The 19,728-nt window shown below is 40.5% G+C and overlaps 1 protein-coding gene across 5 annotated transcripts in view; it reads left to right on the top strand.

The window, feature by feature from the left end:
• med24 (mediator complex subunit 24) overlaps positions 1-19,728 on the top strand; it is a 114,616-nt gene that overhangs the window by 32,312 nt on the left and 62,576 nt on the right. For all 5 annotated transcript variants that reach the window (XM_069906767.1, XM_069906768.1, XM_069906766.1 and 2 more), the window contains exons 9-13: positions 626-739; positions 2,489-2,536; positions 9,536-9,618; positions 15,475-15,561; positions 19,498-19,609. In XM_069906767.1, the coding sequence (XP_069762868.1) occupies positions 626-739; positions 2,489-2,536; positions 9,536-9,618; positions 15,475-15,561; positions 19,498-19,609 (444 nt within the window). The remainder of the gene's footprint in view (positions 1-625; positions 740-2,488; positions 2,537-9,535; positions 9,619-15,474; positions 15,562-19,497; positions 19,610-19,728) is intronic.

Raw genomic sequence — 19,728 nt, 5'->3', positions numbered from 1 at the left:
TGCGGGACAGGCAGACACGGTTGCAGCGGTTGCAGGGGAAAATTGGTTGGTTGGGGTTGGGTGTTGGGTTTTTCCTCCTTTGCCTTTTGTCAGTGACCTCACTGACCTCACTGTTAGTTATGTAGTACTGCGAAATAACCACATTGTGGATTTGTAATGGGAAAAGCCAGAGAGGCTCCATTAAAGCTGGTCACCATACCTCGAATGGAATTGACTGCCGCTACTATGGCGAGCAAAATGAAAAATGTGTTAAGAAGAGAATTACAGAGGAGTCACCTAATGGAGTAGTGGCCAGTAGGGTAAAACCAGCCCTCTCCAGAAAAAAGTCAAGAAAAGACAAAGCTTAACAAATATAAAGTATAAGAAACAGAAGATAAAGTTGCAGAGAAAAGAAAGGATTGTGTATGTGATGGCATGTATGTATTCTGACAATAAATCTGAAATTTGAGTCAACGTTCCATATTTTTGTCTTTGCTCAATTGTTGGTGATGTTGATGATGATGTGAATTGGGTTTGAGTTGAAGCCCACTGTAATGGAAAGTCAGAAGTGTTTCCAATGCAGTCAGATTAGAGAGAGAGAGTTTAATTTTAAATGTACTCAATTGTTTTTTTTTTTCAAATTTAGCAAATCCCGTCACCTCTCTTTTTATTGGAAATTTGGAAGGCCTGTTTTGTTGGTCTCATTGAATCCCCAGAGGGAACTGAAGAGTTAAAGTGGACTGCATTCACATTCCTCAAGGTAAAGATGCCACCTTTAATTTCATAGCTCTGGCATCAGAATTTTTTTAATCAATGTGATAGACACCACCTTATCTGCTGGGGATTTTCAATATTAGCCTTTCAATTCCAATTCTCTGCATAAGTTTTGACTTGTATTTTACCGCTAATTCATATCTCTTGGGTTTCCTTCTTTCTCACTACCCTCTTTACTCTTTATCACAAAGATGGGTTTGTAAACAGCATATCACCTCTGTAAACTGGAGACTGCAGATGCTGGAATCTGGAGTAAAAGTAACCTGCTAGAGCAGTGGTTCCCAACCTTTTTTATGCCCCGCACCCCTAAAAATTTTAATATGTTCTCTCACCCCTTAAAGTAATAATTTATTTAAGAATAAAGGTAAAGGTGACCAAAACAAATTTGTATAATCAATTTTTAATAATATATAAACAAAAATGAAACATATGGAAAAGAAAAAATATTACAACAAATTAAACGTTGCATAAACCCAACAAAAAAAATTAAATTTTCATCCATGCATGAAATTTCTTTAAAAAAAATTAAAGAACTAATGTTCAAATGTTCATAAGCCAATTTAAATTTAATGACTCTTGTTTCTGTTTATTGCTTGAGTTTTTCAAAACGTGGCACTTTGTTGCTGATAACAATCCACGGGTCTGCCTGTGCACCCAAGCGATTTCTAGATTTTGTCTTGATTGACAAAAGTGCCCTAAATCCAGACTCGCATAAGTATGTCGTCGCGAATGGGATGAGCACAGTTAGTGCTTTTTCACAAAGTTTTGGAAACATGTCCATTACGGAACACCAATATTGTTCCAAAGCTTTGCTTTCCAACTGCATTTCAAGAACACGATTTGTGCGCAGTTCAATAAGATCTTCCTTCAGCTCTTCATCATCGACATATTATCCAAATTGAAGGAGTATGGATTTATTTTAAAAAGTTAAATGTTATCTTGCACCCCTTGTTGGAATGCTGTCTCACACCCCTTGGGGGTGCGAGCACCCCTGGTTGGGAAACCCTGTGGTAGAGGAACTCGGTGGGTTGAGCAGCATCATTGGGAGAAAGAGAATAGTCAACATTCTGCATCTGAACCCATCAGCAAGGTAGCAAATCTTGATAAAGGTTTCAGACCAAAAACATTGACCGTTGTTTTTCTCCCTCTGATGATGCTTGACCTGTAGATTTCTTTTGTCATGAAGGTAACTCTGGCCTTACCCTAACAGTGGTAATCCCTTAAATATATCCCAGTCTTTCTTCAACTTGAAATTAATGTGGTGACCCACTTACCAGCAAGCGAACCAGCTCCCAAAATAGCCAACATGCTGTGGAAAATGCGAGAAATTGACCTGCATCCAACACAAGTTTTTATCTGGGCTGATGACATCACTGATGATGTCACTTCCAGTCCATGAGACCTAACCAGTGATGTAACCCATTATGCAAGCCTGGAGGTGTCAGTCTTACACTAGACATCACAGCATGTTTATCAACTTGACAACGTGTTCAGATCTCTATAGTAGCTCAGTATAGAATACTTTGCTGCACTAACTTATTTTCTCACTTTTCTGGTGGTGATGAGTCTTTAATTAACTTTACTATTGTCATCCTCCTCTTCCAGACTGATGTCTTTGAAGTCCAAACAATACTGTGAAACTATTATAATGATGTTGTTGGTTACAAGATAACTTTTGGAATTTTGCTTGTTTGTGGTTATGGTAATAAATTTACCTGGTGTCTAATCTTTCTAGATTCCACAGGCATTACTAAAGCTTAAGAAATACCCTCTTGGTGATAAAGTAAGTTGTTTTTGATTTTGGTGCATTTTTGTCAATATTTTCTTTCTATATGCACACAATAACCTGGAGAGTGTCATTAGGAAGGTTAATTCATCTTATTTATAGAATTCTGGTTTAAGGACCTGCGGTTAAGAAACCACAAAGTTGAATAACAAGATTGTTTGAAATAACATGATTTGAGCTCAATCCTGGGTTTGTAAATAGGAAAAAATACTGAAGAAGTTAAAGACCTCTTCTAAACTTTGAGAACTGTAAGTCTAATCAGTAAAATCTTACCTCGCAAGGTAAACTGTCCATTTCAAATATCAATCAGGTAAACCTTCTCTGAACTGCATACAATGCCCTTCAAATATCAATCAGGTAAACCTTCTCTGAACTGCATACAATGCACTAGCATCCTTCCTCATGCCGTGTACACGGCACTCCAAATGTGGTCTCAGCAATGCCATTAATAACTGAACATAACCTTTTCACTTTCCTATTTAATTTCTCTAGCACTAAACCAGATTGTGGTAGCTTTCCTAATAACTCACTATACTTGCATGCTGGATATCCATGAGTAAGGTAGCCAGATCCTTCAGTCTCTCATAATGTTTATTTTCTCTGCTAAAATGAACAACTTTACATTTTTCCACATTACTTTGTTCACCTACATAACCTATCCATAATCTTCCTTATCTTCACAACATACTTTCATAGCTATCTTAGTAATATTAGCAGATTTAGTGATGAGACCTCGGACACTTCTTATCCGTCCATTATATCTAAAGAAAATGAAGATCCAGTGTTAACTGCTCACCTCTTGCTACATCTCACCAACCAAAAAAATTAATTCTTTATGTAAAAACACACAATACTGGAGAAACTCAGCAGGTCAAACGGTATACTTTATATCGCAAAGATAAAAATACATAACCGATGTTTCAGGCTTGAGCTCATCATCAAGGTATAGCAAAATGTAGGTAGTTGCTGGAACAAAATGGTGGGAGGAAAGGGGCAGGGGGAGCAGCACAGTCCCACAGGCAGGAGGTAATGGGTGGATAAGGGAAGGAGACCACACCAGCAAAAAAGGGAGTGGGGGTGTTGTTTTCTATTGACTAACAAATTTCTTTCTGTACCAGAATACTATCTCCTGCAAAATGAGCTTTTATTTTTTACAATGCACTTTAATGATGCAGCTTATCAAGTGCCTTCTTGAAATTTTGTTGAATGTATTGGGTCCCCTTTAACTATAACACTACAAACAACTCCGCATCTACCCTGTTAAGTCCTATAAAAATGTTAAATATTTCAATGAGACCACCTCTACTAAACTCAAGTGAGGACAGGCCTTGTCTACTTAATCTTTCTCCTTTTATGACAAATCTACCACCCAGAAAATCATTCTTGTGACACTTTGTTCCGTTCTCCTTGCTTTTGGTTTCAAATTCGGCCTGTGGTTAGGGACAAGAGAGAGTGACTGTGAGTGAGGCAGGTACTAGGATCCAAGAGACAGTGGCGGAGGAGCCTCACTCCTTGATCTTATCTCTCAGGTCTGAGATTCTTACTCCTTGTGTGAATGAGAGTGGGGGCTGTAGGAAGGATGAGCAACCTCACCATGGCACCGTGGTTCAGGAAGCCATTCAAGTGAGGGGGGGGGGGGAAATAGAAGAGAAATGTAGTGGTAATCGGGGATAGTTGGAATCGACAAAGTTCTGTCGCAAATATAGAGCAAAATGCCACAGGTTCAGAAAGATTAGAGAGTTTAATGTGTGGCAAAGTGGGCTCCAATTCATGGGAAATTGGCACCAGTATTGGGTAAGAAAGGAAATGTTCAAAGGTGACAGGCTCTGTCTGAACCATGATGGGACCTGGATCCTGGTGAATCACATAACTAGGACTGTAGAGAGGGTGTAGTAATGGGTGGGTTCAACAGATTGGAGAGGGATGGATAAAGTAAAAGCAAAAGTTTTTTTAAAAAGTAAGAGTAGATAAAAGTCAAGTGCAAAAAAAGGCAAAGTTTACCAGATTTTAAAAACACAATGGGTATAAGGGGGACTTTGTCTGAATACCCGTAGTATTCAAAACAAGGTCAGTGAACTTGCGGCACAAATCAGTACAAAGAGGTATGATTTAGTGACCATTACAGAAACGTGATTACAGGCTGGAGAGGAGTGGGAATTGAGGACAGGCAGGAAGGTAAAGGAGGTGGGTAGCACTCTTAGTTAATGAGATCAGGGCAATAGTGAGAGATGATGCAAGATCTAATGAGCAAAATGTTAAGTCCATTTGGATAGAGATCAGGAATAGTAAAGGGAAAACATCACTAGTGGGAGTTGACTCTAGGCCACCCAATAATGATATTAAGGTGGCACAGGCAATAAACCAAGAAATATTGGAGGCAAGTAAGGATGATCAGCAGTTCTATGGGAGACTTTAACATGCTCATTGGGTGAATCAGGTTGGTTGAGCCAACTTTGTGTAGGATTTCATAGAATATATACATGATGACTTGAACAGTATGTTTTTAAACCTACAAGGGAACATGCTATCTTGGATCGGGTCCTGTGCATTAAGAAGGATAAAATCAGCAATTTTTAGTGGGGGGATCCTCTTGGAAAATGAGACCACAGTATGATCGAGTTTATCATAAAAATGGAAAGTATAATAGTTCGGTCAAAAACAAGTGTGTTTTGCCTATACAAGGGGATGAGAGGGGAGTTGGCTAGGATAGACTGGGGACATGTGATACAAGTGTAAAGTCATACAAGATATCACCTACCACAAGACTACACCATCTTCCTGTGCTGGGGATCCTCCATCGCAGATGCACTGTATAACTTCTGTGTACACTTTGAGGTTAAAAATGACGTGGCAGCGAAGAAGACCACCTCTCCTCCATCAGGTGCTGTGTCTTGCAATGGCCATTATGAAGAGAGAGTTGGGCAAGGTCAACCCATAGAAAGCTCCTGGACTGGATAACATTCCCGGCAGAGTGCTTGGGGGATGTGGAGCTCAGCTACCAGATGTCTTTAACATCTCACTGAGAAGCGCCGTGGTCCTAACATGCTTCAAAGCTACCATGTCCTCGTGCCAAAGAATCTCACCTGGTCCCTTAACACCAGCTCCATAGCCAAGAAAGCCCAGCAACGCCTCTACTTCCTGCAAAGGCTGAGGAAAGTTCATCTCCCACCCTCCATCCTCACTACATTCTACAGATGAATTGGGAGCACCCTGTGCAACTGCATCACTGCCTGGTTTGGAAGCTGTACCTCCTTGGACCAAAAGACCCTGCGGAGGGTAGTGAAGTCAGTGGAAAAGATCATTGGGGGCTCTCGTCCAACCATGAAGGACATCTACAACACTTGATACAGACAAAAAGCAATAAGCACCTCTCATGTAAACTGTTCTCCCCTCTGCCATCTGGTAGGAGGTACAGTACCACTGAAAGAAATGGCAGAAATTATAGTCGAGGCTTTGGGGATAATTTACCAAATTCCCTGGACAGATCCTCGTGGATTGGAAGACAGCAGATGTCATGCCACAAAAAAGGATGTAGGCAAAACTCGGGGAACTCTAGGCCAGTAGGTTTAACGTCAGTAGTTGGCAAAATGCTTGAAGCTATCATTAAAGAAGAAATAGTGAGGCATCTGGAGCAAATTGGATCCATCAGGCATGGATTCAGCAAAGGCAGGTAGAGTTTGACAAATTTACTGGAGTTCTTTGAGGATCTAATGAGTGCAGTAGATAGAGGAAAGCAGATGGACTTGGTTTACCTGGATTTCCAGAAGGCATTTGATAAGGTACCACTTAAAAGACGTACAGAAAATAAGGATGCATGGAGTTGGGGGTGATGTATTAGCATGGATAGAGGATTGGTTAACCAATAAAAAGCAGAGAGTTTGGGTACAGAGATGCTTTTCTGGTTGGCAATTGGTGATGAGTGGTGTCCTGCAGGGGTCGATGCTAGGGATGCAACTGTTCGTGATGTACATCCCCTGGAAGAGGGGACAGAGTGCAGTGTTTCTCAATTTTCTGATGACACTAAATTGAATGGAAAAGCAAATTGTGCTGAGGATACAGAGTCTGCATAGAGAAAGATAGGTTAAGTGAGTGGGCAAGAGTCTGGCAGATGGAGTACAATATCTGCTTCGGAAGTAAAAATGGAAGATCAGAATATTATTTAAATGCAAAGTGTTTGCAGCATGCTGTTGTGCAGAAGGACTTGTGAGGGCTTGTGCATGAATCGCAAAAGATTGGTTTGCAGGTGCAGCAGGCTATTAAACAGGCCAATGGAATGTTAACCTTCATCGCAAAAGGGATTGAATTTAAGAGCAGGGAGGTTCTGCTGCAACTGTACAAGGTCCTGGTGAGGCCGCATCTAGAGAACTGCATGCAGTTCTGGTCTCCTTACTTGAGGAAGAATGTACTGGCTTTGGAGGGGGTGTAGAGGAGGTTCACCAGGTTGATTCCAGAGATGAAGAGGGATTGAATTGTCAGGACTACTCACTGGAATTTAGAAGAATAGGAGGGGATCTTATCAAAGCATATAAAATTATGAAGGGCATAGAGTTGTTTCCATTGGTACAGGGCATAGCCTCAAGATTCAGGGTAGTAGATGAAGATAAACTGCTTTTCCCAAAAAGTGATGAATCTGTGGAATTTACTGTCTATTGAAGCAGTGGAAATGATCTCAATGTATTTAAGATAAGGTTGGATAGATTTCTACATAGTAAGGGAATTGAGGGATATGGGGAAAAGGCAGAACAGTGGAGATGAGCTTATCATCAGATCAGCCACAATCTCAATGAATGGCGGAGCAGGCTCCACGGGGCCGGACGGCCAACTCCTGCTCCTATTCCATATGTTCTTATAACTGCTTGCTGAAACTAAATATTAACTTTAAATGATTCACATATATGAACACTTGGGACGTTCTGATCACCAATACCTTTCAATTGCTCACCATTAAAAAGTTATTTAAAAATATTTTGTCTGTTTTCATCTACCAAAGCAAGCTTGCATATTTCCATACTGAGCCATTTACTTGACCTGTCTGTACCCCATTGCAGCTTTGCTGAATCCTCTTTTCAGCCCACACTGAAACACAGCTTTGTATCAACAACAAATTTGAGTATATTACTCGATACCTTCGTCCTTATTGTTGATATAGATTGTAAGTGATTGGCTCCCCAGTTCCCTGCAGCACCCCACTTCTCACAGGCTGCCAACATGAAAAGACTTGTTTACTCCTACTCTGTTTTGTCTATTTAATAAATTCTCCTTTCATACTGGTATTTTAACTCTGTAGACTGCACCAATTTTTATTAAATTTTCAGCCCACGAGTCCGTGCCGCCCAATTAACCTACACCCGGGTATGTTTTTAACAGTGGGAGAAAACTGAAACCCTGGGGAAAACTTAGGCAGACACTGAGAACGTGCAAACTCCTGACAGAGAATGCAGGATTCAAACCCCAGTCTCAATCTCTGATGCTGTAAAGGGGTTGTGCCTAATGACTATGCAAACCGTGCCAGCTAATCTTTAAATTTCTCAATAAGCTCTAAATATTTAAAATTTAGACATAAAGCACGGTAACAGCCCATGAGCCAATTGACCTACAATCCCGGTACATTTTTGGACAGTGGGAGGAAACCAGAGCACCTGGAGGCAACCATACAGACCCGGGGAGAACGTACAAGCTCCTTGCAGACAGTGCCAGATTTAAACCCCAGTTGCTGTAACAGTAATGCGCTAACTGCTATGCTAACTTGTCGCACTATGTTAAAACCCTTTGGAAAAGTCAAAATAATTCACATTGACTCTAATACCATTGTCCATTCAGCTAGTATCAACCTTAAACATTGTAGTCTCACCAGAGTCTTGTAAACTTGCCGACCTTTTCTTTCAATAATGGCCAATGTTACACGAGTCTTCCTAATAACTCAACATTTTGTGTGTCATTGCCCAGGACCCACCGATCTTTTTGTGCTACATTTTTAAAATAATTTGCTATTTCATGCTTCTAAAATGAATAAACTTACATGGCATTCCAACCACCAGATCTATACACTATGATATTTAGTAAAACTATGACATCGTTGTTGCAGCTTGTGGAGACAACTGTTGGAAAATCAGGAAATTCATTGCTGACATCACATTTCAAAAATATTTTTATAAATTAAGCACCTATCACAAATAAAACATTAAGAAAGTATGAAAAAGATATTTACATTGACTAATTTTTATTTCAGGGATGTGGAGAGATTTTATCAGATATTCATGCATCTTTCACATAAGAATTTCATGTGATCCATTTGAAAAAAATTAAGGCTTGTATTTAATACCCAATTAGCTAGGTGATGCAGAGCTGATGGTTTTGTCAATAAATATTACAATAGTATCTATTTTATTTCTACTAATGCTGATTCACCAAGGTGTACAACGAGCAAACTTAATGACAACCAGCTAGAGTGAGGTGGAATAAAAGATGCTGATTCAGGGCCATGACACATGCGCATCTCGATTCACATTTTGGGCAGTTGTTTAGTGCAATGTGATGTATGACAAACCAATCAGGAATGATATGCATGATTTGCTGTTCTGAGAAAATGCCAATTTAAGTGGCTTTTAAATTGTTACTGTGCAACTTAATTATATTTTCACCTGTTCCATCACCCCTGCTCCTTTATCAGTGACAGGGAATAAAATTCATTCTGGAATACCCTAGAAGGTTGCTACTTGTTTGATTGATGGGAATAGAGGTTGTCCACTTAGTCCATTATTCCATTTGATGAAATCGATGGCTGATCTATGACCAAACTATACATCTTTGCTCCATAAAAAATTTTGATCAACTAAAATTACCAATTTCAAATGTACGGTTTACATTTCAGATTGCAGAGGAGAGAAAGTCTGCTGTTTGCTGTATTCTCCTCAGCTACTCACCACTAAAATTTTCAGGGAGTTGCTGGATGTCAGTTGCCTAAGTATCTTGACATTAATGCTGTTTTTGGCGCAGGACTTTACTGAAGATGTGAATACTGCTTTTGAGTTTTTGCTCAAACTTACTCCACTTTTGGACAAAGCAGATCAGCGATGCAAGTAAGTGATTGAACAAATTTTTTAATAGAATCATACAGCACAGAAATTGCCCTTTGACCCAACGAATCTGCACCAACCATCAAACACCCATTTGCACAAATCTGGTTCTGTTTTCCCTCCTCTCTCAATTTCCACCCCATATCCTACCACTCACCTGCACACTGGCCTAATTTATTTCCAATTCACCTACGAATTGCATGCTTTGAGGAAACCCATGCAGTCACAAAGGATGTGCACACTCCAGGCAAACAGCATAAGAGATTGGATTGATTCCCAGGGCTGGAGCTCTTCCAGCTATTTCTCTGTGCATGAGAGACCTTGGGTGTCACTTTGATCTACATTTGATGGTATTTTTGGTCCTGGTTACATAAGAGTTGGGTGTGTTACTAGTTTGATTGGCATTGATTGTATTACTGCTTTTAATGTCTTTGAGGTTAAGCTATCAACTATTGAAAACCAGTTTGTTTCACCTGAATGCAGATTACTGCGCTAATTAATAGTACTCTTGACAATGTGGTTGATGAGTACAGTGCTGTAAAAAAAAAAGAACCAATTTTGAGCAGCTGAAATTGATCTCCTGCTCTAGGCATAGGAGGAGTTGGTGAATAGTATTCGATTGTGTGGGATGTCATAAGCTGCAAAATGAGTTAGGAGTTGGTCGTTTAAGAACAAACAAGCTAATCCAATCGAGACCAGACTTTGATCCAGATATGCTTTGCATTCATCCATTTTAAGTGAGCGAACAAAGTAATTACAATTATTTAACCATTATGGCTCATAGGCACCTCTCATTGTCCTCTGCGTATTGCGCATCCTGGCTGTATGTGCATTTGGCAAGGATTTATTTGATTCACAGTACTTATCGCCACCTAGTGGTTAAATGCACAGTGATGTCCTTCTTGTTTTTTTATATTTTAAACATTGATCTTAGTTCAAAAAGTGGCTTGGAGATGCTCTTAAAGGTTTATTAGTTAAAGCTGATTTCTGATACCAGTGGGTAATCCTAGGTTGGTGAGTTGGGGGATAATTAGATTTGGAAAAATTCTCCAATTATTTCAAGTTTTTATCATCCAATTGTACAAATACAATCTAACAAAACAGGTCCTCAGTGTAACACACATAACATACGTACAGACAAACATTTGCACATTACATATATACAAATATTTAAATAAATAAATATTATGGTTGAATAAATAGTTGAGTTACAGAGGTTTAATGAGCAGTTCATCAGTCGTTCAGCATTCTCATTGCCCAGACTGTTCCTCAGCCTGGTAGTTCTGGCTCTGATACTCTTGTGTCTCTTTCCTGGTGGGAGGAGCTGCATGCAGGATGGTAGGGGTCCTCCATGAATTTACATTGATTTGGGGTGGGGGTGGAGGGAGACTCCAGTAATCTTTCTAAATCTTTCCAAGGAATTGACCATTATTTCCATCAATCTGCTGCAGTCGTTGTGCGGCATGGGTGAGAATGTGGAAAATGTTGCGATTTTGGAGGTGCAGAGAATAGATGACTTTTTAAAATGTATATATCAATTGTCTTGAATAGTTATTCAAATATTCAAGATCAATAATGGCATTTGTAATTTGAACACTTAACAATTTTAGAATTTGAGGCAAAATATTAAGATTAGAGGTAATAATTAAAGATGTGTCGTTTAGTCTATACTCTAGATAGAGTGTGGAAGATGATAGCATGCAAGTATTTGAGGGTGAGTTAAAAGGGTTTTGAGAATATCATTAGAGAGATTTTACTTGTGCAGACTCAACTGACTTTTCTTCCATGTTTGCCAATTGTAGTCAATTGGGAATCCCATCGTTTGGTTACAAATTTGAAATTTTCAAATGAGTCCGGAATAGTGCACAGTTAATTCTCCCCTGGTTTCTGCACCAGCATTGACTGCTAGACAAAGATCTTTTTCTACTGTTTGTATGCACCTATGTAACCTTAATGAGATTTTATCTAAAGTATAAAACAAGAACAACCCGACCGAACAGCATTCTATGGTCCTCTATGCAAAACATATAGGCACACAACCAGACATAACATACATACTGACAGACTATATATATAAATATGTTGTTTATAAAGATGTCCCGCATTGGACTTGTCAGCCACAAACGAGCCTGCAGCTGACGTGGACATTTACCCCCTCCATAAATCTTCGTCCGCGAAGCCAAGCCAAAAGAAGAAAGAAAGAAAGAAGAAGAAAGAATGATACAGTAAATTAGTAAAAGCCCTGTTAACTAGGTCAAGCAACTGGCAAAAAAAATTGCGGAAAAATAAACAGGTAAAAAAATACGGAAGTTTAAAATTGATGCACATCACTATTGGTTCACCAATCACACAATCTCAAGCAACCAGAAAATTCACTTATCCAGCATATACCATTCTGCTTAAGTGCCAGATATCAGGGTTTTTACTGTAGAGTCTTGGATGGTTAGTGTGAGCAGTTTCTTTGGTTGTTCAGCATTCTCGCTGTTCATGGGAAGAAGCTGTTTCTCATCCTGGTGGTGCTTGCTCTGATACATCTGTATTTCTTTCCCAACAGGAGTAGCAAGATGCTCTGTGTGGGGCGGTAGACATCCTCAACAATTTTACGCGCCCTCTTTAGACAATCCCGGTAGATCACATCGATAGGGGAAGGGAGTCCCCAGCGATCCTCTCTGCCACTCTTATGGTCCTGTGGATTGACCTCCAATCCATTTCTCTACAACAACCATGCCACACTGTGAGGTAGCTGGCCAGGGGACTCTTGATAGAGTTCCTGTAGAAGGATGATATAATGGTGTCCAGTAGCCTTGTCCACTTCAGTCTTCTCAGGAAGTTCAGTTGCAGCTACACCTTCCTGATAAGTGAGATGTGTGTCCACGATAGGTCACTTCTTAAGTGGACTCCAAGGAACTTGGTGCTCTCCACTACAGAGTTGTTGATGCAAGGTGGTTGTTCCTGGTCCTCTTGAAGTCCTGAGCAGGTTGAGAAGCAAGGAAACTAATTGCTGGTTTTTAAAATGCTTCTTATATTTCACTTCCTAGCACTAAAGATATTCATTATTTTAAGTCTATAAGACAGGAGCAGAAATGGGCCATTCAGCCCATTGAGTCTGCCTTGCCATTTATTCATGATCCAATCTCCCACTCGGCCCCCTCGCTTGCCTTCTCCCCATAACCTTTGATGTCCTGGCTAATCCAGAACCTATCAATCTTTACTTTAAATATACCCGGTGACTTTGCCTCCACAACAACCTGTAGCAACAAATTCCACTGATTTACCACCCTCTGGCTAAAGAAATTCTTCCACTTCTCTGTTCTAAGGGGACATCCTTAAATCCTGAAGTTGTGCACTCTTGTCCTAGACTCTCCCATTATGGGAAACAACTTTTCTACATCTACTCTGTCCATGCCTTTCAACATTCGAAATGTTTCAATGAGATCTCCCCCACCACCCCCCCCCCCCCCCCCAATTCTCCTAAATTCCAATGAATACAGGCCAAGAGCTGTTAAACATTCAGATTTAAGATTTACTGTCAGAATGCATACATGACATCACATACAACCCTGAGATTCCTTTTTCCTGCAGGCGTGGCAGAATTACCACTAATTAGTAGTGCAAAAAAAATAAACTACAGTGTAAATATGTAAACAAATAAAAGAAATATAAACAGATAACGAATGTACGCAAACTACAATACAGAGAACAAAAAGAAAATCAGAGTGCATTTAAATCAGTCTATGATTGAGTTTGTTGTTGAGGAGTCTGATGGTGGAGGGGGTAACAGCTGTTCCTGAACCTGGTGGGGCAAGTCGTGTGGCACCTGTACCTCTTTCCTGATGACAGCAGCGAGAACAGAGCATATGCTGGGTGGTGTGGGTCTGATGATTGCTGCTGCTCTCTGATGGCAGCGTTCCCTATAGATGTTCTCAATCATGGGGAGGGTTTTGCCTGTGAAGACCTGGGCTGTGTCCACTACCTATTGGAGGGCTTTATGCTCAGGGGTATTGGTGTTCCCATGCCAGACCGTGATGCAGCCAATCAACACACTTTCCACCTCTAGAAATTTGCCAGGATTTCTGGTGTCATACCAAACCTCTACAAACTACTGATGAAGTAGAGGCACTGATCATAATCTTTTCCTGGAATTATCTTTCTGAACCTCCTCTGAACCCTCTCCAATGATAGCACATCCTTTCTTAAATGAAGAACTCAAAACTGCTCAGCAGTGCCTCAACATCACATCCCTGTTTTTGTATTCTTTTCCTCTTGAAATGAATGTCAGCATTGCATTTGCCTTCTTAACCTGCAAGTTTACGTTCAGGCTATCCTGCAGGATAACTCCCAGGACCCTTTGCATCTGTGAATTTTCAATTTTCTCCCCATTTTAAAATAGTCTTGTGTTTTTTTTTCCCACCAAAGTGTATGACCATACACTTTTGACATTCCATATCCTTTGCCACTTCTTTGCCCATTTTCCAAATCTAAGTTCTTCTGTTTCCTCAACACTACCTGCTACTCCATCTACTTTTGTAACATCCGCAAACTTAGCCACAAAGCCATTCATTCCATAATCTAAGTCATTAATATACAACATAAAAAGAAGTGGCCCCAACATCAACTCCTGTGGTTCACCACTAACAACTGACAGCCAACCAGAATATGATCCATGTATTTCTGACCCTCAGCCAATCCTCTACTCATGCTAATATGTTTCCTGTTATACCATGGGCTCTTATCTTGCTAAGTAGCCTCGTGTGTGGCACCTTGTCAAAGGCCTTCTGAAAATCCAAATGCACAACATCCACTTCATCACCTTTATCTCGCCTGCTTGTCAGTTCTTCAAAGATTTCTATAGGTTTGTAAAGCAAGATTTTTCCTGAAGGAAAACCATGCTGGGTTTAGCCTCCCTTGTCATGTGCCTCTAAATACTCTATAACCTCATGCTTGACAATCGACTCTATCATCTTCCCAATCACTGACGTCAGGCTAGCAGGTCTTTAATTTCCTCTCTGCTGCCTCCCTCCCTTTTTGAATATGCATTATTTACAAAGGAAAATGCCATATTGTAGAGCCAAACACAATCTGAAGGACCATAACATTTGCAGTCAAACGGCATCCACTGAGCTGAAACTTTTCCAAACATTTGTAGATTCCCATAAAATCTCCAGAAAAGAGGACATGAAATACAGAATGACAAACAGGAAATGGTGGTCAAAGACCAGCCATTATCTGCTGCAGGAATTCAGCAATGGAGAAAAAGAATGATCAACTCTGAGCTGAAACTATCATCAGGGCTGAGGAAAGTGCAGAGAGGACCAGTGTGAGGAAGACAAGTTGGAGGGCTGAGGCAGGGTGGCCCCCACAGATAGGTGGTATCCGTCACTTCTTGCTCTGTCAATCATATTTCACCTCCGTCTCATTGACCAATCTCACTCGGGCTCCTGCCTCACCTCTCAGGAAATGGCAACCATTCTTTTTCTCCTGTTGATGCTGCTTGATCTGCTGAGTTCCTCCATTTGGCTCCAGGTTCCAGCATCTTTAAATTATGGAGCAAAACTGAAACTGCAAGGTTGCAAATGTTAATATATGATTCATCTTGCTGTGAAATAGACTGGAATGATTATTGAACAGTAGCAATGTAAGAAGGCAAGTGAAGAATATTTAAATAGGTTACTTGAAAGTGCAATTTTCCATTCAAGATGTGACATTGGTTGAAGCATTTTTTTTAATCTGGGTAGAGTAATACTGTATAGGGATTGGGATATGTGGGAAGAAAGTGAGAACTGCCCCACTGCATATAGATTGTTTCATTAGGCTAATGAGTTTATTATAGATTAATGCATTTTGTTTTTCTCATTATAGCTGTGACTGTGTCAGTCTCCTACTTCAGGAATGTGGAAAACTGGGGTTACTCTCAGAAGACAACATGAAAAACCTGGTTAACAAAAGGTAGGAACTGACGGCAGGAATTGTGCATTTTGAGGGAAGATGAAACAACCTTTTTTGTCCTTGTGTTGCGGAGCATTGAGTTTGTTTCAAAGATGAGATGTTTATATTTTGCTATAGGATGTTAGTTTACTATTCCCCATTTTAAAAACAACTGATAAGAATAGTAGGGGAGGGGAGGGGCGAGAGTGGGAGGTAGGATCCAAATCAAAGGGGTAGCCATGGGTACCTGCATGGGCCCCAGCTAAGCCTGCCTCTTTGTTGGCTACGTGGAGCAATTCTCCTCAACTCTTCAGTTGCATTGACAACTACATTGGTGGTTCCTCATGAACCCATGATGAGCTCATCAACTTTATCCATTTTGCTGCCAACTTTCACCCCAACTTCAAATCACTTGGTCCATCTCTGACAACACTCTCCACATTTTCGATCTCTGTCTCCAGCTTGGGAGACAAACTTTCTACAGATCTATTTATTTATTTACAAACTCATCAACTCCCACAATTACCTCAACACTTCTTCACACCTTGTCCCCTATATTCTCAATTGCTCCATCTCTGTCTCATCTACTTCTAGGATGAGACCTTCCATTCCAGATTATCGGAGATGGTGGAAAATATGGCAGCACTGCCAAAGCTCCTGTAACGGCAGCACTACAGCTGGTGCAGACCAGGAAAGCAGAGACTTAGTGCTGCTCAGAAGAGTGCAACCACCGGTCCTATTGCCGTCAGCTCTAAATGGCCTTTTAAAAGAATGGATGGAGTTTTATTTTAAAATCCTGCAACTGCAGACTTTGACCAAGATGGTGGCACCTGAGCTCAGCAGCAGCCACGAGGGATTGTAGACTCCAGGGAGCAATGTAACTGGAAGAACAGCCCCCTTTGAGAAGCACAGGAGATTACCCTACAGTACAATGACCACCGCAACAGACCAGCGAGGTGCTCAGTGGCTGAGGGTCCCACAGAGATTATGTGCAACTGCACTGACTGCAGACTGCTGAAGACTGGGTTATGGGAACCAGATATAGAAGGTGCTGAGGGCAAGATTGGCCCTAAAGGGCCTCAGGTGCTGAAAGCTTCCCGATCACATTGGAGGTTTCAACCTGGAGCTCGAGCTGCCAATAGATCGAACAGGATGTGAATCCGTGGACAGTCAGTGGCTCTGAAGGCACACTTTTGCTTCTCTTACTGTAGAGTCCACCGAGCAACTCTAATGGTGACTCCTTGTCTGCCTTACGGCAAGCAGAAGGGGATTTTGTGTAATATTATTTGTTCTGTTCTATTACATGACAATAAAGAATTCTTGAATGTCCTTCTCTAGAGTCCATTTATTCACTCCCCTGCCTCCCTCTCTTCCCCATCTCCCTGTCTCCTTTCCTCCAGCTATCCATCCCCTTCCCTTTCCATCCAGAGAGCTATCCCCTCCACTATCACTTCTCAGCTTTTTTTCACTTGTACTCTCCTATATCTACCCATGACTTTTTGCCTGTGGGCCTGGATTTTGTTGCCTGCTCCTCCCTCACAACTTTCTTCAGGCAGCTACCTGCATTTTGTTCATACCTTGATGAAGGACTCAGCTCAAAAACGTTGGATATGATCTTTATTTTTGCTGCATAACATATGCTGCATGACTTGCTGAGTTTTCTACCAATTTTGTGTAAACTAAATTCTGTTACCTAATTTTGGAGTAGAAGAACTTTTGGTTTTATCATATGCATTTGCATATTTAAAAAAACATCCATTTAGTAAAGGTACCTGATGGAATGATCCTGGATTGTATGTGTGTTTACGTTGTGTACAGTTTATTTTTTGCACAACCAATTAGTGGTAATTTTGCCGCACCAACAGGAAAAAAGAATCTCAGGGTTGTATGTGATGTCTGACAATAAATCTGACAAGAAAAGAAAATGTAAACCGAATAGTACATTTCGAAGAGGTCCAAGAACATAGAGATTTGGGATTTGTGCACACAGTGTATTGAAAGTAGCAGGGTAGTTTAAGAAAGTACTTGAAAATTCATACAGGATTTTGGTCTTTAGTTATGAGATACAGAGCAGAAGAGTATGGAAATCATGATGTGCCTTTTATTAAATACTGATGCAGCAACAATTGGATTTTTGTGTTCAGTTCCGCACACCACACTTCTGGAAGAATTGAAATGTAAATTAACTAAATTTTCCCTCTCTCCCTGTGACTTTTTCTCTAAATTGTAGTGGAAGACTGCTGTTCCTGCACAAATCTAAAATTGCTGCTGGTTCAGGGACATGTCAAATTTCCTGACATTTTCAGGAGTAAATAAATGCTGGCAGTTCCAAACAGAACTTCTGGCATTTCTCAAGGGAAGGGGAATTCAAACCATAGTGTAACTAAAAGTTGTAAATTTCAAATTTTCCTTGTATACTTCTGGAAGTAATGTCAAGATATCTGTATTCTATCAGGTGTTAAATTTATTTATTATCAGAACATAAGAAATAGGAGCAGGAGTTGGCCATCCAGCCTGTCGTCGAGCCAGCTCCGCCATTCAATAAGATCATGGCTGATCTGATGATTGGCTCATCTCCACCGACCTGCCTTTTCCCCATACCCCTTAATTGCCTACGATGTGTAAAAAAAAAAAAAAAAAAAAAAAAAAAATCTATCCAACTTTATCTTAGATATATTTACTGAGGTCGCTTCTGCTGTTTCAATGGGCAGCGAACTCCATAGATTCGCCAACCTCTTGGAAAAGCATTTCCTTCTTATTTTTCATGTTTCATTCAGCATTTTTTAACCCCCTCATCTCCATCCTGAGCCTACTCCCTTGAATCTTAAGTCTGTGTCCCCTAGTTCTGGTCTCCCCCACCAATGTAAACCATTTATCTACATCTATCTATGCCTTACATAATTTTCTATCTTTCTATAAGATCCCGTCTCATTCTTCTAAATTCCAGCAAGTACAGTTCCAGACAACTCGATCTCTCCTCATAGGCTAAACCCTTGAACCCTAGAATCAACCTGGTGAGCCTCCTCTCCACAGCCTCCAAAGCCAGACCATCCTTCCTCAAGTAAAGAGACCAGAACTGCTCGCAGTTCTCCAGATGCGGCCTCACCAGGACCCTGTACAGTTGCAGCAGAAACTCGCTGCTCTTAAATTCAATCTTGCTAATAATGAAGGCAAACATTCTGATTTCAGATTTATTGTCAGAGTACATACATGACATCACATACAACCCTGAAATTCTTTTTTCCTTTGGGCACTGCAGAATTACCCCTAATTGGTAGGGGGAGAAAAATAAATTCCATTTGCCTTCCTGATAGCCTGCTGCACCTGCAAACCGGCCTTTCGTGATTCATGCACAAGCCCTCCCAAGGCCTTCTGCACGACATCACGCTGCAATCATTTGCTATTTAAATAATATTCTGATCTTCCATTTTTCCTTCCAAAGTGGATCACCTTCCATTTGCCAACATTGGACTCTGAAATGCTGGAGGAACTCAGCCACTGAAAAGATTGGCTGAGCTCCTCCAGCATTTTGGTGAATTTTTACTGCATTCACAGCATCTGCAGACTTGTGTGTTTCACTCAACATTGTACTCCATCTGCCATACCCTTGCCCACTCATTTATCTCTCTCCAGATTCTCCATATCCTCTGCACAATTTGCTTCTCCACTCAATTTAGTGTCATCAGCACACTTAAATACACTATCATCTGTCCCCTCTTCCATACCATTTATAATTGTACCTGAAAGAATAACCGAAAAAAAAACGCTATCACCATCTTCACCTTTGCTACATAAAGGCACTGTTTGACCTGCTGAGTTTCTCCAGCATTTGTGTGTTTTTTCACTTAACCACGGTGTCAACAGAATCCTGTGTTTTACCCCGACCTGTAAGAATAACTGACTTTGCAGCATTATAAATACTTGAAAATGTTTTTAAAACTTTTTTTCATGCTGCAGGGCGGCGGATAGAGAATTAGCTCCGCAACTAAAATCTGCTGAAAATGCCAGCATTCAACCTAATCCAGGCCTTATTCTGCGTGCAGAACCGACCGTCACGAATATTTTAAAGGTACATTTGTTTCCACTATACCTAATGCCATTTTAATTTTAGACAGAATGTTCTCTATAGGTCATGGCCAAGACTTGACCACATAATCTAGATTAACACTTTATTTTGCTTCATCAGAA

Source organism: Narcine bancroftii, chromosome 12, assembly GCF_036971445.1.
Source record: "Narcine bancroftii isolate sNarBan1 chromosome 12, sNarBan1.hap1, whole genome shotgun sequence".
Lineage (NCBI taxonomy): Eukaryota > Metazoa > Chordata > Chondrichthyes > Torpediniformes > Narcinidae > Narcine > Narcine bancroftii.
This window is presented reverse-complemented; position numbering and strand designations above follow the sequence as displayed.